The following is a 17,809-nucleotide window of genomic DNA, read 5'->3' as shown; positions in this document are numbered from 1 at the left end:
CTGAAGGCCCCGTTTCCCTGTGGTGGTGGTTGGTTTTTCTCAAAAAAAAAAAAAAGGACAGCTAGAAAAATCTCTGTTACTCTCTCTTGTCACCAATCCAATGGTCATGTTCTTTAACCTGACAATGATCATAATCTGAATTGCAGCAGGTTATGACAAAGGCCTTGGATTTGTTTCAATAAAAAAGCTCTTACATTCTGTAATTTTCCCCCTATTTTACAGGAGTGTTCGGTTGCCCAACAACTGTTGCTAACGTAGAGACGGTATCCGTGGCGCCCACCATCTGTCGTCGTGGAGGCACGTGGTTTGCAGGCTTTGGCAGAGAAAGAAATTCTGGCACAAAGCTCTTCAACATCTCAGGTCACGTTAATCACCCCTGTACTGTGGAGGAGGAGATGTCCATCCCTCTGAAAGACCTCATAGAGAGGCATGCAGGTAATAAAGTCCTACAACACAATATGTGTTGGATAGTAGGATAGAAACCCTTTTAATATAGTTGTCATGTATCCCTGAATTTCTTTGATAGTAGATGGTTTTTGTGGTTGTTTGGGCCCCATACAGGGGTGTGCAGCAAATGCAGGGGAGTAACATGAAGGCAAATGAATATCAGTTACTAATCAGTTACTTATTTTGGCAAGTAACAGTGTTGTGTAACTGCATTTTCCGACTATATTACATCTTCTGAACCAAATCTAATATCTGCACCAAAGGGGGAGTCCGTGGTGGATGGGACAACCTGCTGGCTGTAATACCCGGTGGCTCCTCAACACCCCTCATTCCCAAAAGCGTGTGTGAAGAAGTACCGATGGACTTTGACGGCCTGATTCAGGCTCAGACTGGTCTTGGCACAGCAGCGCTCATCGTCATGGACAAATCTGTCAGTCTTTCTTCTCTGCAGCTGTCATTTATTTTCAGTTAACATGTTTGCAAGTATGCATAACTTAAGCAGATGTGATGTTTCCACAGACGGATGTCATCAGAGCTATTGCTCGTCTGTTGGAATTCTACAAACATGAGAGCTGTGGCCAGTGTACCCCATGCAGAGAGGGTAAGGATGCCATCAGTCTGACGTACTCCATGACATAATTAACTTTTCACAAAAGGACACTAACTATACGAATGGCTTTCACCACTTCTTCCCCTTTTTCTGTTGTGTAGGAGTGGACTGGATGAACAATATGATGTGGCGTTTTGTACGTGGTGATGCACGGCCTGCAGAGATTGACATGATTTGGGAGATCAGTAAGCAGGTCGAGGGTCACACCATCTGTGCCCTGGGAGATGGTGCAGCCTGGCCAGTGCAGGTATGAGCAGATCATAATACAGTTGGAAGATTCAAGTATCATTTTATTGGTTGAAAAGGCAAAAAGCTTTGATTTCTATTTACATTATTTTAACTTTGTCCTATTTAAAGTCTTTAATACAGAGATAAAATAGGTAAACAGTAGTCGTGTCGAAACTAAAGCAAATTCTTCTCCAGCAGGGTTACAAAAACAAATTACAAATGAATTGTGTATGGGGTTTGTTTTCTTTTGTTATCCTGCTGTCTAAATCACTAACCACTTTTGCTCTGTCTTCAGGGATTGATCAGACACTTCAGGCCTGTGATGGAAAGCAGAATTGCTGAGTTCCAGCAGCAGCAGCAGGCCAGGGCTTAGAACTATGTCTCCTCTTAAAACCCTTTCTCTATGTCATACACCCAGAATTGTATACTTTTATCTTGGAAAAAATATTTAAATGTGCTGTTCACCTCACCAACATGTGTTGAGACTGTCATGTCTGATGAAATCAGCAATAAAGTTCTATGAACCTTAAATTCCTCTCAGAAATGTTTACATTTGTTTTATTTGTGTTGGTGGTGTGTGGTAAAATAATATAGCAGTAAAATATTGTTATATACAAATGATGGAACTAGAAAAGAGGGAGGGTATTAATTTTCCAAAGTTGGCAATAACAGTATAGTAGTATTTGTACTGATTTAATCAGTTTCACAAGAAGTAATTGTTTGTTTTTGGTACTACAAGTTCAGACGGTATATAATATCGGACTTCTGTAGGTATAATTATTATTTATCATTTGAAATATTTTGTCATTTTAGTAATACTGTATTCATACTATTTAAATATCTCGCGATAATACCATTTCTCGCATGACTTGTCCGGGTCACGTGACGTAGACAGACTACTCGGTGGCCGTTTCGAGCGGTAGGAAATAGTCCCCTCTTTAATTGTTTATAAATACCACACTGCCTAATATTGAAAAAACTTTCAATTGGCTTCAATAGGAAAAAGACCAAACTATTTAATTTAAACACAATGCTTTGGTTTGTATTCGTATATTTGCGAGGCGTTTCCTTCTCCATCCATCCCTAAGCTAGCCCAGGCCTAACATTAGCAAACATCTCTGCTGTTTTTTTAACAGCCATCAGTATGAAAGTGTGTAGTAAACACCGGATCCTAATGTTATACATGTTTTATTAATTCATTGTGCACAGCGTAAATTAACAGTGTTTTCTTCGGTCCTAGGTAGATTCATGTGGCTGACTAGTGTTATAACAGCATCAACATGGATATGGTGAAGGTAGAGCAAGTCGTTGTTGAGATTGATGAGAAAAATACCTTAGAAGACATCAAGCCATCGATGGTCGCCCCTGTGCCATCATGTAAGAAAATATTTACTGTGCATTCCATACCTGTGATGTGTGACTCTGCATTTGAACATATCAGCTCACAACTTGTGATATTATGGTGCAGATCCAACTGAGAGTCTGCAGTGTTTTGATTGCCTGATCACCTTTCCTAATCACAAAACTAAGGAGAGGCACATGAGGAAGAGTCACAGGGAAGAATACAAAAGACAACTGCAGGAGGTAGGAAACAGATTTTTTTTTTTTTTTTTGAACAAGCAAATTTCTCCCAAGTCTCGTCAGAATATTTATATTGCAACTTTATTCCAGCTAGAAACATTGTTGAATATCTTATTCTGGATGAGGTTTAGTTAAGAAAGAATAGAAGAGTAAGCACTGTTGGATGTTAGCGTGGGACTTTTGCATTTTGCATTAGAAGAGCCATAATTTCCAAATATTATACACAAGGATTTACATGATAATGACCCAATATTTGAAAATGTTCTTATTTTGATGAATACTTCATTGTTCTCTTTCAGAAACGTGTTCTGGTGTTGTATCAAATTTAATCCTATGTGAGGTGTTTTTCATGTTTTAGACAATCTCCATGCTGTTATTAATAAATAGATTTCTGTTTGATCTTCTTTCAGAACAATACCCTTTTCACTTGCTTCTTGTGTGACAAGAGTTTTTACTCATCTGAAGTGCTAAGTCAGCACCAGGCGACCCATAGTCCAACAGAGAAACCTTTCGTCTGCACCGACTGCAATAAGAGGTTTCATACTTTTCAGGAGGTGAGAGAATAGTCTGCTACATCTTAGTTGGTTTTGTTATGAAAAACTATTATTGAATGTTTATTGTCTCAATACAGCTGAGCAAACACAGAGGACATGAATGCAAAGAAAGGAAATATATCTGCATTGACTGTGGCGCTGTGTTTCCCAGTCGACCCCGACTACGCAGACATCGCGCAACGTTGCATCCAGCAGGTGCTGAAGACATCCATGCACACCAGTGCTACAAGTGTTGTCGCTGTTTCCCTAAAGAAGAAGAGCTCCTGCAACACCTGGAGATATTCGCTAATGGTGTAGACTGTGAAAAAAAGAGACTTGGTCGTAAATCTAAGAACACGGGGAAAGGTGCAACAGTAGTCGGGAAGAAGATCAAGCAAGAGGAAGATACGGGTGAATACAAAGAATATAGTGACTCCAAAATAAAGGGATGCAACGCCAAAAAACAGCCCAAAGAGCTTGAGATCCCTTGTCCTGAGGAGAATTGTGACCTCGTATTCCCTTCTGTCACAGCCCTAAGGGCACACAAGAGAGAAAAACACGGCCCTGCTCCATGCAAGTCTTAGTCACGCAAGGAGTTTTGACAAAAAGACAGTGCTCTATTGGAGCAGTCAGAATACACTTTGGCCTCTCGCGTCACACACATCTCAAAAGCTTTGCATTAGGTTGTCTTGGAATTCCAGATGAATCAGCAAACACAGTTATGTAAGATAATATTGTTGTGAAGCTTTTTATGGCTATCAATTAATTGTTTATTAAAGTATTTTTCTTCACAGGAAAATGTTTCCAGTATGTGAGGGGTTGAGTACTGTCACAAAGTGAGCCATTGCATAACCACATGTTTTTAAATATGCCACATTTGTAATGAAAAACTGTAAGCCATTTAGTCACTGGACACTTTTGTTACATTTGATCTGTTGACCTTTGTTTTAACTTTTAGTATTTTGTTCAAAATGTTGAAATCATTTGTGTTCAGCTTTCTTTCATTCCCAAAAATATATATGATAAATTTCATAAAAGTAACTAAGTCTTTAACACAAAATCTAAGTTTAGGTAAGGTCAATGAAGAAGATTTTGTATCAAAACCTTGGGTCTCAATTTTCAAATTGTGAATATTGGTGCATTAAACAACATGTCCCTATATGTGTTTGTGTGGGTGTGTTTAAATTGGTTATATGACACTTAATGTGTCTAATGCTTCATAAATACCACTACCAAGATTCATCATTCTTTGCAAGATATTTTGAGATAATAAGGAAGAAATGGTGGTGACCTCTAAGAGAAGACATTTTGGACCAGACACCAATGAGGCTGAATTTTGAGTATTGAATACAAAAATTAACACTAAGTGTCCTCAAAAGTATATAGTGAAAATAACCATCCAATTGTCTTGTACAGTGCCACTAAATCCCGATCAGGGTTGTGAGGACCAGTTGACCATGGGTCACATATAGACACAAACAAACTTTAACACCTAATGAAGTTCCAAGATCCAATTTACATGGAAATACCCGGAAGTAGTGCATTTTAGACCCTGTTAATTATCTGGCAAATTGTGATTAAACATGATCTATGTGGAAAATATCTACTGAAAAAATGATATAAATTATTATATATTAATATTTACAAGTTTACAAATAAGAAACGAATACATATATTTGAGAAAGATTATTTAGCAGTTTATTTGAACACGTTGACAAACGGTAATAAAGGCCATATGAGGTCACGGGACCAACGTACATCGACTGAAAGACAACCGAATTCGACGGGTAAGGCGAACTGGGCGTCACTGCTTCGACTGAGTTCGATTTCCCATGATGCCTTTGTGGTTTTTGCTATCTGGCGCCTTCGCCTCGCAGCGGTCCATCTTACCTCTTCTCACACGGCTACTGTGTCCTTCCGCCTGCGCGCCCTCCGTCTTCTCCAAGTAAATAATGGCGGCATCGGGAGCCGGATTATCATCTCCCGCTTCTGCTGCTTTATGCTTAGGCGGACAGGGTGCAGCCAAGGCTCGCTTCCCAGGTCGGCCGTGTCATGCTCGTAGCAGGCTGCGGTCGGAGAAACGTACCAGACGCGGAAGGTTGGCCTCAGACGACGGAGAGGTGGAAGTCGACGGGCCGAGGCCCGTAAACATCGGCCTCGCGTTGAGCGAGGACCCGTCGCTCCTGCTCCTGCTTGGGGTGACAGAGAAGCACAGTCGGCAGAAAGATGCGGGCTTTGACTCCAGCAACAGCGAGGAGGTGAATAAACCAACCGTCAGTTATATTTTAAGTAACGGGGTTACATGAACCTGTCGTTTCTCAAACCGGGACATTTAAAGCAATTAATTATTAGCTGTTTACGAGAAGTATTACAGCTAACGCTAAGCTAGCTATCCTGTAAACATTAACCGTAATATGCTCCGTAACTCGTTTAATCATGCAAGGTGTCCTCAGGGATGTTTGTAATTTGTTATAAGGTTTGCACAAGTCTGTTTTTCCTTTGTCTGTCTTGAAATTGCATCAGCTTTATACACAAAGGCACCAGATCGGTGTATTTGCAGCTGTGTACTTGTATATCAAAGACGTTAAGGCGGAAACTTTAGCGCTATGATAAACTGTAAAAGCGTTTTGTTGTGGAAACCAGTATGTGCCTTTGTTCACGTGCACGATTGGACACATTTGTCGGCATAGTGAAAGATCTCACGATCTGCTGCATAGATAATCATGTCGATCACACAACGTTGGTACTGCAGCTGATAAGTTGCACAGACCACGCATCTTCATGTTGGTGCTGTCAGCTGACGCGGGGTGTAGTAAGCGTCAGCCCAACGTAGCGGTGCAACAGGATGGCAAACACAAAGCACGAGATTATTAAAAATTAATTTAAAAAAAACTGAATACTGTTCTGCAAGTATTTACCTTGAAATACATGTTATATTTGTGTGCAAAATATACATATCAGCCCCTGTCCCGATACTCACTAATTTGTGAAGATTATGATCAAAGGCTTCAAGTGTTTGATTTAATAAATCAATATTGGATAGCAAAAAAAACAAATATTTACACACAAGATGTGATTACTATCATGTTGTTATGCATTAAAAATGGAAAAGTTATCAGCAATAGGAGTTGACAAATTTGGTAGTTGACTTGTTATTGGATAGCATACTTGTTGCAGCAATAGCCACAACACATTGTTTGATGTTTTGCAGTAGCATTTACAAGGATGCATACAACATTGAAGTCCAACCACATCACATGTCATCACCTGCTGTGCATTGTAAACAAATGTGTGGTTTCCTTCTTTGGTCAGAGGGGTTTGAAGGGCTGACATTCTAATTCTTTACAGTATTTTGTACGATCCTTCTCTCTTTGGCAGCTATCCACAATTGTAATGATGATGACCATCAATACCAATTAAACATGTTGTAGCTGTATGATATAATCTTTAGTCTATGTCATCAGCAAAATTCCACTGATGCAATCCATCACTGTGGTCATCAGGTCACATGGCTCATGTAAAAGCTTTTGGGTGATGCAAGTGAGGTAGTGCAGCATAGTCACATGCCCTGCAGTGGCATGGAACAGCTTTTCCTGGAGGAGTTTCATCTCTGACCAATCTTTTTGCACAGGAAGATGGATGTGAGTATTATAAGGTCGGTTCTGTAGTTTAGTAGTTTATTTTGCCTGACCTGGAAGGAACCTGGAGCCTGTTTTTGTCTTTGTCTTTGGAATACTATGTTACAGATTGCACCGGTCATATAAGGAGCAATTGTTTGTTGCAGAGGTGTTGTATTTTTCAGACTTTTGTTTGTACAGTAACTGATTGAGATATTTAAAATTATAAAGTTGTTAAGAGCTAAGAGTTTGATTTGATAAATACCTCAGGTCTGAAGGTATGGAGACTTGGAGATTGCAAGTTTTTTTTTTCAGTGATCCTCCCACACACTGCAACCTGAGCACCAGCTCAATCCTTTAATTATCCTTCTTAAGAAAATACTGTGTCAGGAGGTGATAGCTATATTCTACCATTGTGCTTTTAATGTCACCCTTCAACCAATACATTGTCTTATTTATATCTTAAACATTAAACAAGCACAAGCAACACAGAGCTGTTGCTGATTCACTGCTCTTCCAAAAGTGCCAAAATTAAGGGGGACCAGAATGTGCACAGAAAATCATAAAACTAAAAAATGTGCCCTGGAAATAGATATTTCCAATTTTTAGCAATGGTTTGTAGATTATTATTATTGCTTAAAGTACATAAAACAAGCATTTTTTGTCTTTATTCAGGAGGAAGAGTTCACTGGCTTTGGGACGTCCACAAAACGTCGAAAGAGATCCTCAGCATTAGCTTTTCTGTCTTCAACACTGAGCAAAGAGAAGTTTCCCCCAGCCTTGGACCATTCATCTGGAACAAATGCTCTTACTGGAAAAATTGTACCCAAGGACCCCAAACCAGCTGTGACGGGTAAAATTGTGCACAGGGTTTCCAGAGATAGTAAGTGGCTCATAGAAACCCCGGTAGCAAACAAACGGATACCCAAGTTGGTACCTAAACTGCGTGGCCATCGAGAAGCTGTAACTAAACGTGCAAAAGTTAAGGCCTCGAGTAAACAGAGAAGTACATCAGCTGACTTGATCAGGAAAGCAGGAGAAACAGCCACCTATAAGCTAGAGGGCACTTTGACAACAGTCAAGGATGCAGATAAAACATCAAAGGTCAAAGGACAACCAACAGAACAGTTGCAGCCACACAGCACACGCACATTTCCAGTATCCTTCCACAAACGGCGAGGGAAGAGAATACCAAAGAGCATGGGTGCCTCTCCGGAGGCTGCAGCAGAGGCTGGTGCTCAGAGTGAGGAGGAGGCGGCCATGCCCCTTGAGTGTAAAGTTGAAGAATCCCCTAAAAAACGAATTCGCAGAAGACCGCGCAAGTTTTTGTTTTGTCAGAGGCGGAGGCCAGCTGCACCCAGTACACACGACAGGCCAAAAGGTGGCCGTCCTCGTAGTAAGCGTGTTTTCTACACGTATGTATCAGAGCCTGTTTCAGACACACTCACTAAAGACAGCAACAAACAGCAGGATCCGACCATAATTCAGTTTGATGAAGAACACAGCTCAGGGTCCGAACCAGTCCAGCATAGTGCCAACAACTCCTCCCCTGCTGTGGCCGGTGGGAGATCTTCTCGTGTGATCAAAGCTCCAAGAAGGTTTTTTGACGAGGGAATGATTCTCTTTCCGAAGGGCTCTCTGTCAACATGGCTTAAAAGTCAACACAAGGAGGATGAAAACCCAAGCTCCTCACCTCATGAGTCCGATTATAATGGCAGGTCGGTACAGTCGGATGCTGAGTCTTCATTTGCTGTCGATAGTCCATCTGCAGTACCAAAGTCTCTATCAAAGTCCAGTCCTGGCACAAGCCATGTGGAACTGTACAAGAACCTAAAAAAGCTCACCTTAAAGCTGGCAGAGAAAAAGAAAGGTCAATGTGTCTCACAGGAAGATTCTGTGCAACCAGATGATAACTTGACCTACGTCAAGAAGAGACGGAGGTCCAAGCTGACAATGGAGGAGGTGGACTGTCCTGGAGTTGTGAGGAAACTGGCCGTGGTGGTGAACAGTGAGAAACAAACGTGCCCTGAGGTGCCGGTAGAAGATGAGGGTTGTAAAGGTAAAGACTGAATCTTTAAATGAAATTATTTGTTTGTAGTATTTCTAAATAATATTTGCTAACCCTATATATAATCAAACAGAGTATGTGAGTTACTTCTACATTTATGGATAATTTAGATAATTACATTTGTTTGCCTTTTGATACAGCTCAAGTCAAAGGTGTCACAAAGGAAGGTCAAGAGCCTTTAGAGGTCACTGGACCCAGCTTTCGCATTGGTCTCAGTGGAGCTAATAAGAGGATGCTCCATCTGCTGAAGAAAGCCAGAGTCCAGCTCATCAAGATTGATCAGCAGAAACAGCTGAAATTGTCACAGGTAAACCAAAAATCCATAAGATTCCAGAATCTATAATCCCAGCAATGATATCAACCCAAAATATCTCATATTTTATTTGACTGCTTTAAGGTGTATTCAATAAAAGAAATTGAACTTGAATTTTAGCATAAAACTATTTTTTCTTTTGGGACAAAGTTGACCTCCACCAAAGAATCTCCACCCATGGCAGGTGGAAGGAGGAGGAGGCTTGGATGTTCCCAGAAAGAGACAAGTCCTCAGGTAATGTCTACTGAAAAATAGTAAATCTGGAGATTTTTATCAGAGTAATAAAAATAAAACCACCAAAGAAAACATGCTGTTTGTTGCTACCGTAAGTCTTTCAAAATAATTTGACCCAGTGTTATTGTGCAGGAGCAGGCACTGGGTGGTCCCAGGATTAAACACGTCTGTCGAGCAGCTGCAGTAGCTCTGGGTCAGCCACGTGCCATGGTGCCAGATGATATTCCCAGACTCAGCGCTCTGCCTCTGCACGAGAGAGAGGGGATTACCTTCTCCCCAGCGACTGAAGGTACAAATGTGGCCACTGATGAATGGAAATATCTGACTCCACTGTGCAATACTTTTTTTTCCACTGTTCCATTAATGTACAATTCTAATAAAGCAATTAGTTTTCATTTTGAACACAGACTAAATGAACAATGAATTCCAGGATTTTGTGTATTGTATGTGGGAATTTGGATGTGTTTCCTCTTTTCATAAAGGCAACATAGTGCAGCACTAAGTTCAAGAAAGAGAAGGATTTGTCCACTGTTGCATTTTCTTTGCGATCCAAATGGTTCCTCAAAAACTGAAAAAGATACAGTGTAACAAAAGAAGAAAGGTCTGACTGAGAGATCTCAGAGTCAGTTCACAAAGACATGTAGTTATTGTGGTCTACAAAACCCTTGTAAGTTAATATTTTAGGAAGACATCTAAGTCCTAAGACATGGGAGTTGTGTGTGTGTGTGTGCTACAGAAGCTTAGCTCAGACTTGGCAAAAAGAAAAACCTCAGCAATTTACAAAAGCAATTTAGACCCCATCATAAGAATTAATTAATGTATAATAATAATTCATGCTCTACCTAATTTGTAGAAAGACAAATCTAATTTTGTAAAAGAATAAACTTTTTATTGTTTTTGCAATATTTAATCTGCTAAGCCAAAATTTTTTGCTTTTTTTTAGTTCACTGTAGTTGTCACTAAAATATTTGCCAGCAAAAATATCTTTTGTCACACACAGATTAGCCACCGCTGTTGGAAAGCTTTACCCAACACTGGTCGAGTGAGCATCCCTCAGTATGAGGTGAGAAAGTACTGTTTGACAAATAGACTCACTACTCCCCCTTTCTGCCCTGATAAACACAGCTAATGCCATTGGGGGGAAAAACAAATCGTCACCAAGGTTGTTTGGGCAAAAATTTTCAATTTAAAATAATCACAGTCACCACTCACAGGTCTTGAAAATGTGAAGTAGCTCAGAGTCGGCTCGTGTCAACACATCAACTCCTGATAGTTTCCAATGCTGTAAAAGCAATTTTCACTTGAAATGGATTTCTCTTAGACCCCTACATATGTGTGTGGGTGTTAGTGTGTATGTGTGTCTGTGTTTTTACATTCACTCTTCTAGAATTAACTTTTTTATCTTACTGTTTTAGGGAGCCTGTAGAAGTCACCACCTGTCGATGTAAAACTCATTTTGTTAATGACAGCAAAAAACAAAAATTAGAACACAAATGCAGCAGTTAGATTTACAGTTGTGTTCTTGCCACAACCCACATCACAAGTCTGTGATAATGCTTAAAATCTCAGCATTGTCTCATCCCCTCAACTTCTCCATCTGTTGCTTGCAGATGTGGCCGATGATGAGGATGACGCCTCTGCACAGAGCGAGGCTCAGTGGGTCATGCCAGAGGAAAACATCCAGCAGAAGAGGAGGGGCAGGGGGAGAGCAAAGGGCCACAAGTTCAGGAGGAAGGTCATGAGCCGATACAAATGCAGGGGGAACCGCTCCCGACGATGTGGACTATGCAACGGGTGTTTAGTAGAAGAGGACTGTGCCGAGTGTATCAACTGCCTTGATAAACCCAAATTTGGAGGGCCCAACACTAAGAGGCAGTGCTGCATGTAAGTGAAACTAAAATCCCAGTGATAGCCCAGAGACTAAATCATACCTCACTTTTGGTCTGCTCTTGTGATTACCTCTGAAACTGTTCTTCTGCCTCCAGATATCGAAGATGTGATAGGATTGAAAAAGCGAAGATGGCACGACTCTTCAAACCGCTGAAAAGTTAGTGTCTAATGTGTCACATCACACTCTGGATGAATGCACATTATAGGAATATTTCACAGGGTTCTTCCTCATGATAATTATTAATTGTGAGTCTCTTCATTTTAGTTCTAAAGAGGCAGTTTCCAGCTTCCAACAGCGAGGATGGGAATTTGGAGCTTGGGGCCGATGAGGGGTCATCATCAATGGCGGTGGGGGTCCGAAAGCAGTCCCTGCGTAACATCGCTCCACGCTCTTATAGCAGCCTCCTAAAGTCAGAGTCTGAAGAAGAAGAAGAGGATACGATTGAAAAACCAACATCCAAGTCAAACAATGCTGCTGCAAACAACCAAGGTAGGAATACAACCACACATTTACTCACTATTAAAGCTATTCAAGCCACTTGCATTCTTACTTAGTTTTATTTTTCTTCCGAAGATGATGCCACTCAGAACGAGGAGGAGGACGAAGTTCAAACAGAAGCAGCGAGGCATCGCAGGATGCTTTCCAGAGGATTTGGGAACAAGTCCAGAACCTACAAGGTAAAACAATGTGCAAACTTGTTAGCTGCACTACCTTATTTAACCTGGGTAAAGCTATTATTGCAAAATAATTTTTAGTAATATAAATATATAAAAGAATAATATTTATAATATAAAAGTGTTGATGGTCCTCCAAAGATCCAGATACTTTCATTAAAACTGTTTTTAACAGTTTGTAACAAAGAAATTGTAACAACTGTCTAACAAAGCTGATCAATTATTTCCAAACAATAGTTTACCCAGGTCCACATAGTTTTTTCTCTTTTTTTGCTTTCACCTCTTTTTGTCTTTTCTGATCTCCATGCATGTCAACCTCTTAATTAAAACCTTTATTTTTATTGTTGCTTTTTACTTTTTAGTTTTGTTGTTCAGAGCTTTTCACCTAATATATTCTGATCTTCTGTCTTATTAAAATATACTCAGATAATTCTACACTAATTTTTCCTCCACTCATACAGACAAAGCATCATTTTGTCCATCTTTCTCGTCCACTGTCACTGCTGTCAGTCATTTGAACAGTCAGCATCAGTTCTGTGTCCTGCTCACTTCACTGATTTAAGAATATAAAAAATCCTTTCGCTGTACTCTGTTATAGGCTCCACCTCCTCCACACTTCAGTCATCGGTATCAGTGAAAACAACACCAAAGTGTTTGCTCAAACAACTAATTGCAAACCTGAAAATGTCGTGAAATCAAACTGTGCTACGGCTCGTCCTCATGCATCATTCCTACCATTAGATTTGGCTGCACTGCTTAACTCACTGCTTTTGCTGGTTTGAGTTGTCTTGTTAACCACATCACTAAGTACTGTTTTTTTACCCAGCTTCAAGAGCGTGAATCATGAGTTTTGATTTATATATAACACCAATTTTTTGATGAACAGATGCTGGTTATTACTGACTGATGTTACTAACTATGTGTTGCTACAATCACTAACACGTTTTCTCCTCCTCTTTCATTTACCAGCAACAATTAAAGCCAGGGAAAGGTGATACAGGCCTAGTTATTTATGAGCCTTCTTGTAGAAGACTGTTATTGTTTTGTTTTTTTGTTGCCAGAAAATGGCTGTGGGTATTTTTCACTTTTTTTTTTTTTTCACCATGTCTAGATATTTTCTGGAACAAAGCCATCAATTAAAAATAGACATAGATAAATGCCACCAGAGAAGAAGCAAAAAATTGTAGCAAAATACTTCAAAATTTAAAGCTTTTAATCTCTAAGTTTTTTTTTAATTTGTGGTTTATATAACAAAATAGTGCATAGTTAAAGAACAAATATATTACATCTTAGAATGTTGCTCACTCTGTTTTACTGCTGTCCTCTGTATTAATTTGGATGTGCCTCTGCCTCTCCTCGTATCTTCTTATGCCTGTGCTACTTTCTGAAGTCCGTTTTCCTCATTTTTCTTTCTTTTTTGCTCCCTGGCTGAAATTTGAGCCATGTTTTAGCACCCATACTCTTAGCTCTTATTTGACTGCCGTTGGTCATCGCCTATGCATGCTACTGATTTATGTGTCAGAATGGAACCTGTCTTGCTGGTTGGCTTAGATAGTCCCCCCCTCCTTCACAGGGAAAGGACAACATGGAAGAGACACCGGCCCGAAAAACGTCCCCTGAAACCAGCACGTCCAGGATCCCCATTCCGAAGCTGCAGAAGCAGCTCCAAATACACTTGTACCGTCTGCCTGAATTTATGCTTCAGTGCCCACTGTCTCAGACCCAGTGTTGGCATCAGCTGAAACCACAAACCTTCCAGTCTGAAACACATTCCACCATTTCCCATTCATCATCCCAGTCACCTGTTTCGCCAAGTGCTTTTATTTCCATGACAGATTCGAAAAAGAAAACACCAATATCACATTTCCATAATTTACCCCTGAATGATCTGCCTTTGGGCAAATGTTTATCTCATCACCCGTCCAAACTGAGTGCACCTTTTACAGACCTTTTATCAGCCTGCAGGAGCAGGGATACAACTTTGCAATTGCCTTCTCAGACTCTTGATCCAGACACAGAGTTACAGGAGGACATAAGAGACAAGCAGAAGGACCCACAAGAGGACCAGCCTGAAGAGACGGTGGACATCGCTGTAAAAGAAATGAAAAAGTCTCCAACAATTGACCCAAAATATGTGCTTCGTTCTCAGAATCCTTCAGAGTGTGCGTCAGTCAACGCTCTGGCGGGTGTCACTAATGGACTTTCCTACAAGGCCATGATGAAGAACCGGTACAAGATCCGGGTGGATTTTAAGGTGGGTATTTTTTTTATTTATTTTTTTGTACCCCAGTTCAACAATATAACAAGAATTCAGTTGTGTTTTTCTTTGTCACTTCAGTTTCACTGTCAATCTATGTATGTGATCGTTAAACAGCTAGTTTTAAAAAAACCTAACCATTGTTTTTTTGTGTCTGACAGGAGGACTGTGCTGTCCAGAATGTATGGTTAATGGGCGGCCTCAGTGTCCTCACGTCTGTACCTACCACACCACAACCGGTGTGTCTCCTCTGTGCCAGTAAAGGACAACATGAGGTAATTTAAATCTTCTGCAACAGTTCATTCCTGTAGCCAGTGGACCTTAAAATTTGTTTCCATCTTAAGTAACCAATATCCATTACACACTGTAAGAGACAGTGGTCTCTGAGGATGTTTGCCAGAATAAACCTGTCAGAGAAGGATGATTGATAGCTGTGACACTGTTGACGTGGATGGTTTGTTCTCTTGACTGCCTTCCTTCATTTTCTTTGCCACAATATTAGAATACTGAAAACTTTCCCAAGCCTATTAACTGATCCTGGGTGATTAAAAAAAAAACAGTCATGATTTGAGAATGGCAAATAAACAAATGGAAAACCAGTTACAGCATGATGCTTTTCTCACCCCTTCTACTTGATGCTTTCTTGTCTCCCCCTTAAAGATGATATTCTGTCAGATCTGCTGCGAACCATTTCACAGCTTCTGCCTTTTGCCGGAAGAGCCTCACCGGTAAAATAACAAAGAAAACTGGTGTTGCAGGCGTTGCAAATTCTGTCATGTATGCGGACGCAGAAGCAAGAACACAAAGGTATTCAGCCGAGGAGTGTTTCTGCAACTTTGATATTTGCCATCTCCTTCTACACCTGTGGAATGTTAGCCACACAGTTAACTATTTTTTGTTGTTGTTCTTGTTTGATTGGTTTTTTTTTTTTGGTTTTTTTTTTCAGCCTGTGTTGCAATGCATAAAGTGCCACACATCCTACCATCCGTCCTGTTTGGGGCCAACATACCCAAAACCACTGAACTGCAAAAGTCCCTGGGTATTATTTTAATAAATTCTTCACACGTCTGAATGAATTCTTTAGTCATTCCTGAATGTAATTTACCTGATTTTTTTTAAGGTGTGTATGACATGCATTCGGTGTAAAAGCTGTGGTGTGACTCCTGGAAAAAGCTGGGACTTGTCCTGGAACCATGAGCAGGACCTGTGTCCTGACTGCACTTCTCTGCACAAAAAAGGTACAATACTGGATTGTTTTGCCGCTGAACATATTTTTTTTGTTATAACCTCACCACAACCTTTAATTAGGGTGTTTTTATGTGTTGCTCAGATTGTTGATAAACTGCATTGCTGCTCCAATAGTTGGCATCATATGACTAATCTTTTGTTTGTATTTCAATCAGGTAATTTCTGCACTATATGCCAGTTGTGCTACGGGGACAGGAGCCAACATTCACAGATGATTCAGTGTTTAAAGTGCAGACACTGGATTCACTATGTGTGTGAAGGACTTTCAGGTGAGGCTCCGTGAAGTGTATTTTTCGCACTAAACCTTACTAGCCTAACTTTTATTCCCAACTCTCCAACACTAATTGTGTCATCTGTTACCGTAGAGGACCTGTGTGGGTTGCTGTCCAGCCAAACCAAGGCGACGGTTTTCACCTGTTCGCCCTGCAGCCAGCACCTGATTGGGTACAGCAGTTTGAAAGAACAGCTGCAGAGCAGGATGAACGCCCTGCTGGGGGAAGTGTTCACTGACCTCCTTTCAAATGACAACACAAAGCACCTTAGCATCTGTAAAATGGTAAGAAATACCTATAGCTGGGTGTAGGAAAATATCCTACCATGTGTAGTTTTAAATAAACACGTTGTGATCTTCTCTATAAACAATGTGTTTGCCTTTGTTTTTCAGTGTCAGGACACAAACAGCTCAGGGTTTTTCAGGGAACAGCAGCCTGTCTGTGATCTACTGAGTATGGAGAAGAAGTTCAAAGCAGGCCGTTACACCTCAGTAGTGAGTTTTTGTTTTTTAGTTTTTTTTTTTATCCCTCATTCAGCTTAGTTAAAATGATATCAGATTGTTGTATCATACACTTTTTTTTCTCTGAAATAACCTTGATTCAACTGGTATATTTGCTCTTTTTATTTCCCCTCAGAAATCCTTCCATATTGATTTTATCTCCGTGATCAATAAGTGGCTGAAGGAGGAAGAGCTTCTGCCTGAGGATCAGAGACCAACCAATCAGGCCAGAGATCACTACATCCAAGTATGTGTATCTCTGTTGTTGGACTGTCTTTGGAATTATGTCACAATAATAGAGACTTCTATGACATACTGGCTTCAACACAGACTTCCTATTATAATTTCCTGTTGTTTTTCCAACAGCTAGTGGAGGAGGTTTTCCCCTGGTGTTCTGCAAACAATTTAAAAAAGTGGAACACATTTTCAGAACAGTATCCAAGGTAAATGAGTGACTAACAAACACCTACTGCTATACATTAATAAAATGACATGGTAAAACGGGTGTTGACACTAAATCCTGTGATGACTTATTGTTGTCCTTTCTTCTGCAGGGATATGCTCCCTAAAGCTGTGCTTCCACCTTCCAAGGAGCACAGCTACGCACAGTGGCTGGAGAGAAGCAAACCCGATCGTCTGCCATTATCACTCTCCACGCAACGGCACGGCGGAACAAAAAGCTTCCCTCTGCATTTGAAAGGTATGTAACTGTCTGTTCTGTCTCACATTTATACTGAAAGGTGTAAAAATGTCTTGAGCTGATGTCCATTTATAAATGTTACTTCTAACAATGATTTCTCCTGCTACAAAGGTGACTCAATGAGGACTAAAGACACGAGGCAGTGTGCACTCTGCCAACAACATGGAGACTATGCTCCTTGTGTAAGTTTCTGCAGCCCAGAGATTGGAACCAATCATTCACTTCTATGCTGTTTGCCATTTTTGTTTCTTTTTTTTTTTCTTCCCTTGCGATGGCTGATTTTATTTTTTTTCCTATCCTCACAGGATGCAGGACGGCTGCTCTACTTGGGACAGGATGACTGGGCTCATATTAACTGCTGCCTTTGGTCTGCTGAAGTGTACGAAGAAAATTCTGCCCTCCTGCAAGTACACAGTGCGGTCTCAAGAGGGCGCCACTTGGTAAGCTACGAAGGAATTTTTATTTTTTATTTCACCTTGGCTGTATCCATTGTCTTACGTCAATCGCATGAACTTTTTTGTCCTTTGCTCTCAGCGTTGTGATGGGTGCGGACAATCAGGAGCCACAGTGGGCTGCTGCCTCGCCACCTGCCAGAGCAATTTCCATTTCATGTGCGCTCGAGCCCAGAACTGCTTG

At 40.6% G+C, this 17,809-nt stretch overlaps 3 protein-coding genes across 5 annotated transcripts in view; all 3 read left to right on the top strand.

Annotated features, from left to right (window-relative positions):
* ndufv1 (NADH:ubiquinone oxidoreductase core subunit V1) overlaps positions 1 to 1,825 on the top strand; it is a 3,881-nt gene extending 2,056 nt beyond the window's left edge. Inside the window, exons 7-11 of the mRNA XM_025065340.1 lie at positions 206 to 435; positions 711 to 877; positions 967 to 1,048; positions 1,159 to 1,304; positions 1,581 to 1,825. Coding sequence (XP_024921108.1) covers positions 206 to 435; positions 711 to 877; positions 967 to 1,048; positions 1,159 to 1,304; positions 1,581 to 1,658 — 703 coding nt within the window. The 3' untranslated portion in view covers positions 1,659 to 1,825. The remainder of the gene's footprint in view (positions 1 to 205; positions 436 to 710; positions 878 to 966; positions 1,049 to 1,158; positions 1,305 to 1,580) is intronic.
* Positions 1,826 to 1,978: 153 nt separating this feature from the next.
* On the top strand, positions 1,979 to 4,000 carry LOC103394160 (zinc finger protein 117-like). Of its 3 annotated transcripts, none has more exons than XM_017041388.2 (5): positions 1,979 to 2,204; positions 2,530 to 2,662; positions 2,754 to 2,869; positions 3,277 to 3,420; positions 3,498 to 4,000. In XM_017041388.2, the coding sequence occupies exons 2-5, from the start codon at positions 2,566 to 2,568 to the stop codon at positions 3,981 to 3,983; spliced, it is 843 nt and encodes a 280-aa protein (XP_016896877.1). In that variant the 5' UTR covers positions 1,979 to 2,204; positions 2,530 to 2,565; the 3' UTR covers positions 3,984 to 4,000. The 3 variants fall into 3 exon arrangements, with proteins under 3 accessions (XP_016896877.1, XP_016896875.1, XP_008329569.1); XM_017041386.2 differs by having other exon boundaries at positions 1,979 to 2,435; positions 2,526 to 2,662; XM_008331347.3 differs by having other exon boundaries at positions 1,980 to 2,204; positions 2,526 to 2,662.
* A 1,108-nt stretch (positions 4,001 to 5,108) lies between these two features.
* Positions 5,109 to 17,809, top strand: part of kmt2ba (lysine (K)-specific methyltransferase 2Ba) — a 20,144-nt gene continuing 7,443 nt past the window's right edge. The window contains 23 exon segments of the mRNA XM_025065115.1: positions 5,109 to 5,657; positions 7,692 to 9,075; positions 9,225 to 9,391; positions 9,548 to 9,631; positions 9,764 to 9,920; positions 11,242 to 11,515; positions 11,617 to 11,678; positions 11,787 to 12,011; positions 12,096 to 12,199; positions 13,770 to 14,450; positions 14,615 to 14,728; positions 15,114 to 15,260; positions 15,400 to 15,492; positions 15,574 to 15,691; positions 15,857 to 15,970; positions 16,067 to 16,257; positions 16,366 to 16,467; positions 16,610 to 16,720; positions 16,840 to 16,916; positions 17,028 to 17,173; positions 17,285 to 17,355; positions 17,479 to 17,613; positions 17,708 to 17,809. The exon segment at positions 17,708 to 17,809 is cut by the window's right edge and continues 51 nt beyond it. Of these exon segments, the coding sequence (XP_024920883.1) occupies positions 5,352 to 5,657; positions 7,692 to 9,075; positions 9,225 to 9,391; positions 9,548 to 9,631; positions 9,764 to 9,920; positions 11,242 to 11,515; positions 11,617 to 11,678; positions 11,787 to 12,011; positions 12,096 to 12,199; positions 13,770 to 14,450; positions 14,615 to 14,728; positions 15,114 to 15,260; positions 15,400 to 15,492; positions 15,574 to 15,691; positions 15,857 to 15,970; positions 16,067 to 16,257; positions 16,366 to 16,467; positions 16,610 to 16,720; positions 16,840 to 16,916; positions 17,028 to 17,173; positions 17,285 to 17,355; positions 17,479 to 17,613; positions 17,708 to 17,809 (4,965 nt within the window). The 5' untranslated portion in view covers positions 5,109 to 5,351.

Source organism: Cynoglossus semilaevis, chromosome 18 (genome assembly GCF_000523025.1).
Source record: "Cynoglossus semilaevis isolate Cse_v1.0 chromosome 18, Cse_v1.0, whole genome shotgun sequence".
Lineage (NCBI taxonomy): Eukaryota > Metazoa > Chordata > Actinopteri > Pleuronectiformes > Cynoglossidae > Cynoglossus > Cynoglossus semilaevis.
The sequence above is the reverse complement of the archived record's forward strand: the minus strand, read 5'-3'. Positions and strand labels throughout refer to the sequence as shown.

Bases quoted from the DNA above. Each gene is read 5' to 3' on its own strand.
- LOC103394160 (XM_017041388.2), top strand. From the start codon at position 2,566: ATGGATATGGTGAAGGTAGAGCAAGTCGTTGTTGAGATTGATGAGAAA. The intron at 2,663-2,753 runs GTAAGAAAATAT...ATTATGGTGCAG, and splicing joins GGTCGCCCCTGTGCCATCAT to ATCCAACTGAGAGTCTGCAG. The intron at 3,421-3,497 runs GTGAGAGAATAG...GTCTCAATACAG, and splicing joins GGTTTCATACTTTTCAGGAG to CTGAGCAAACACAGAGGACA.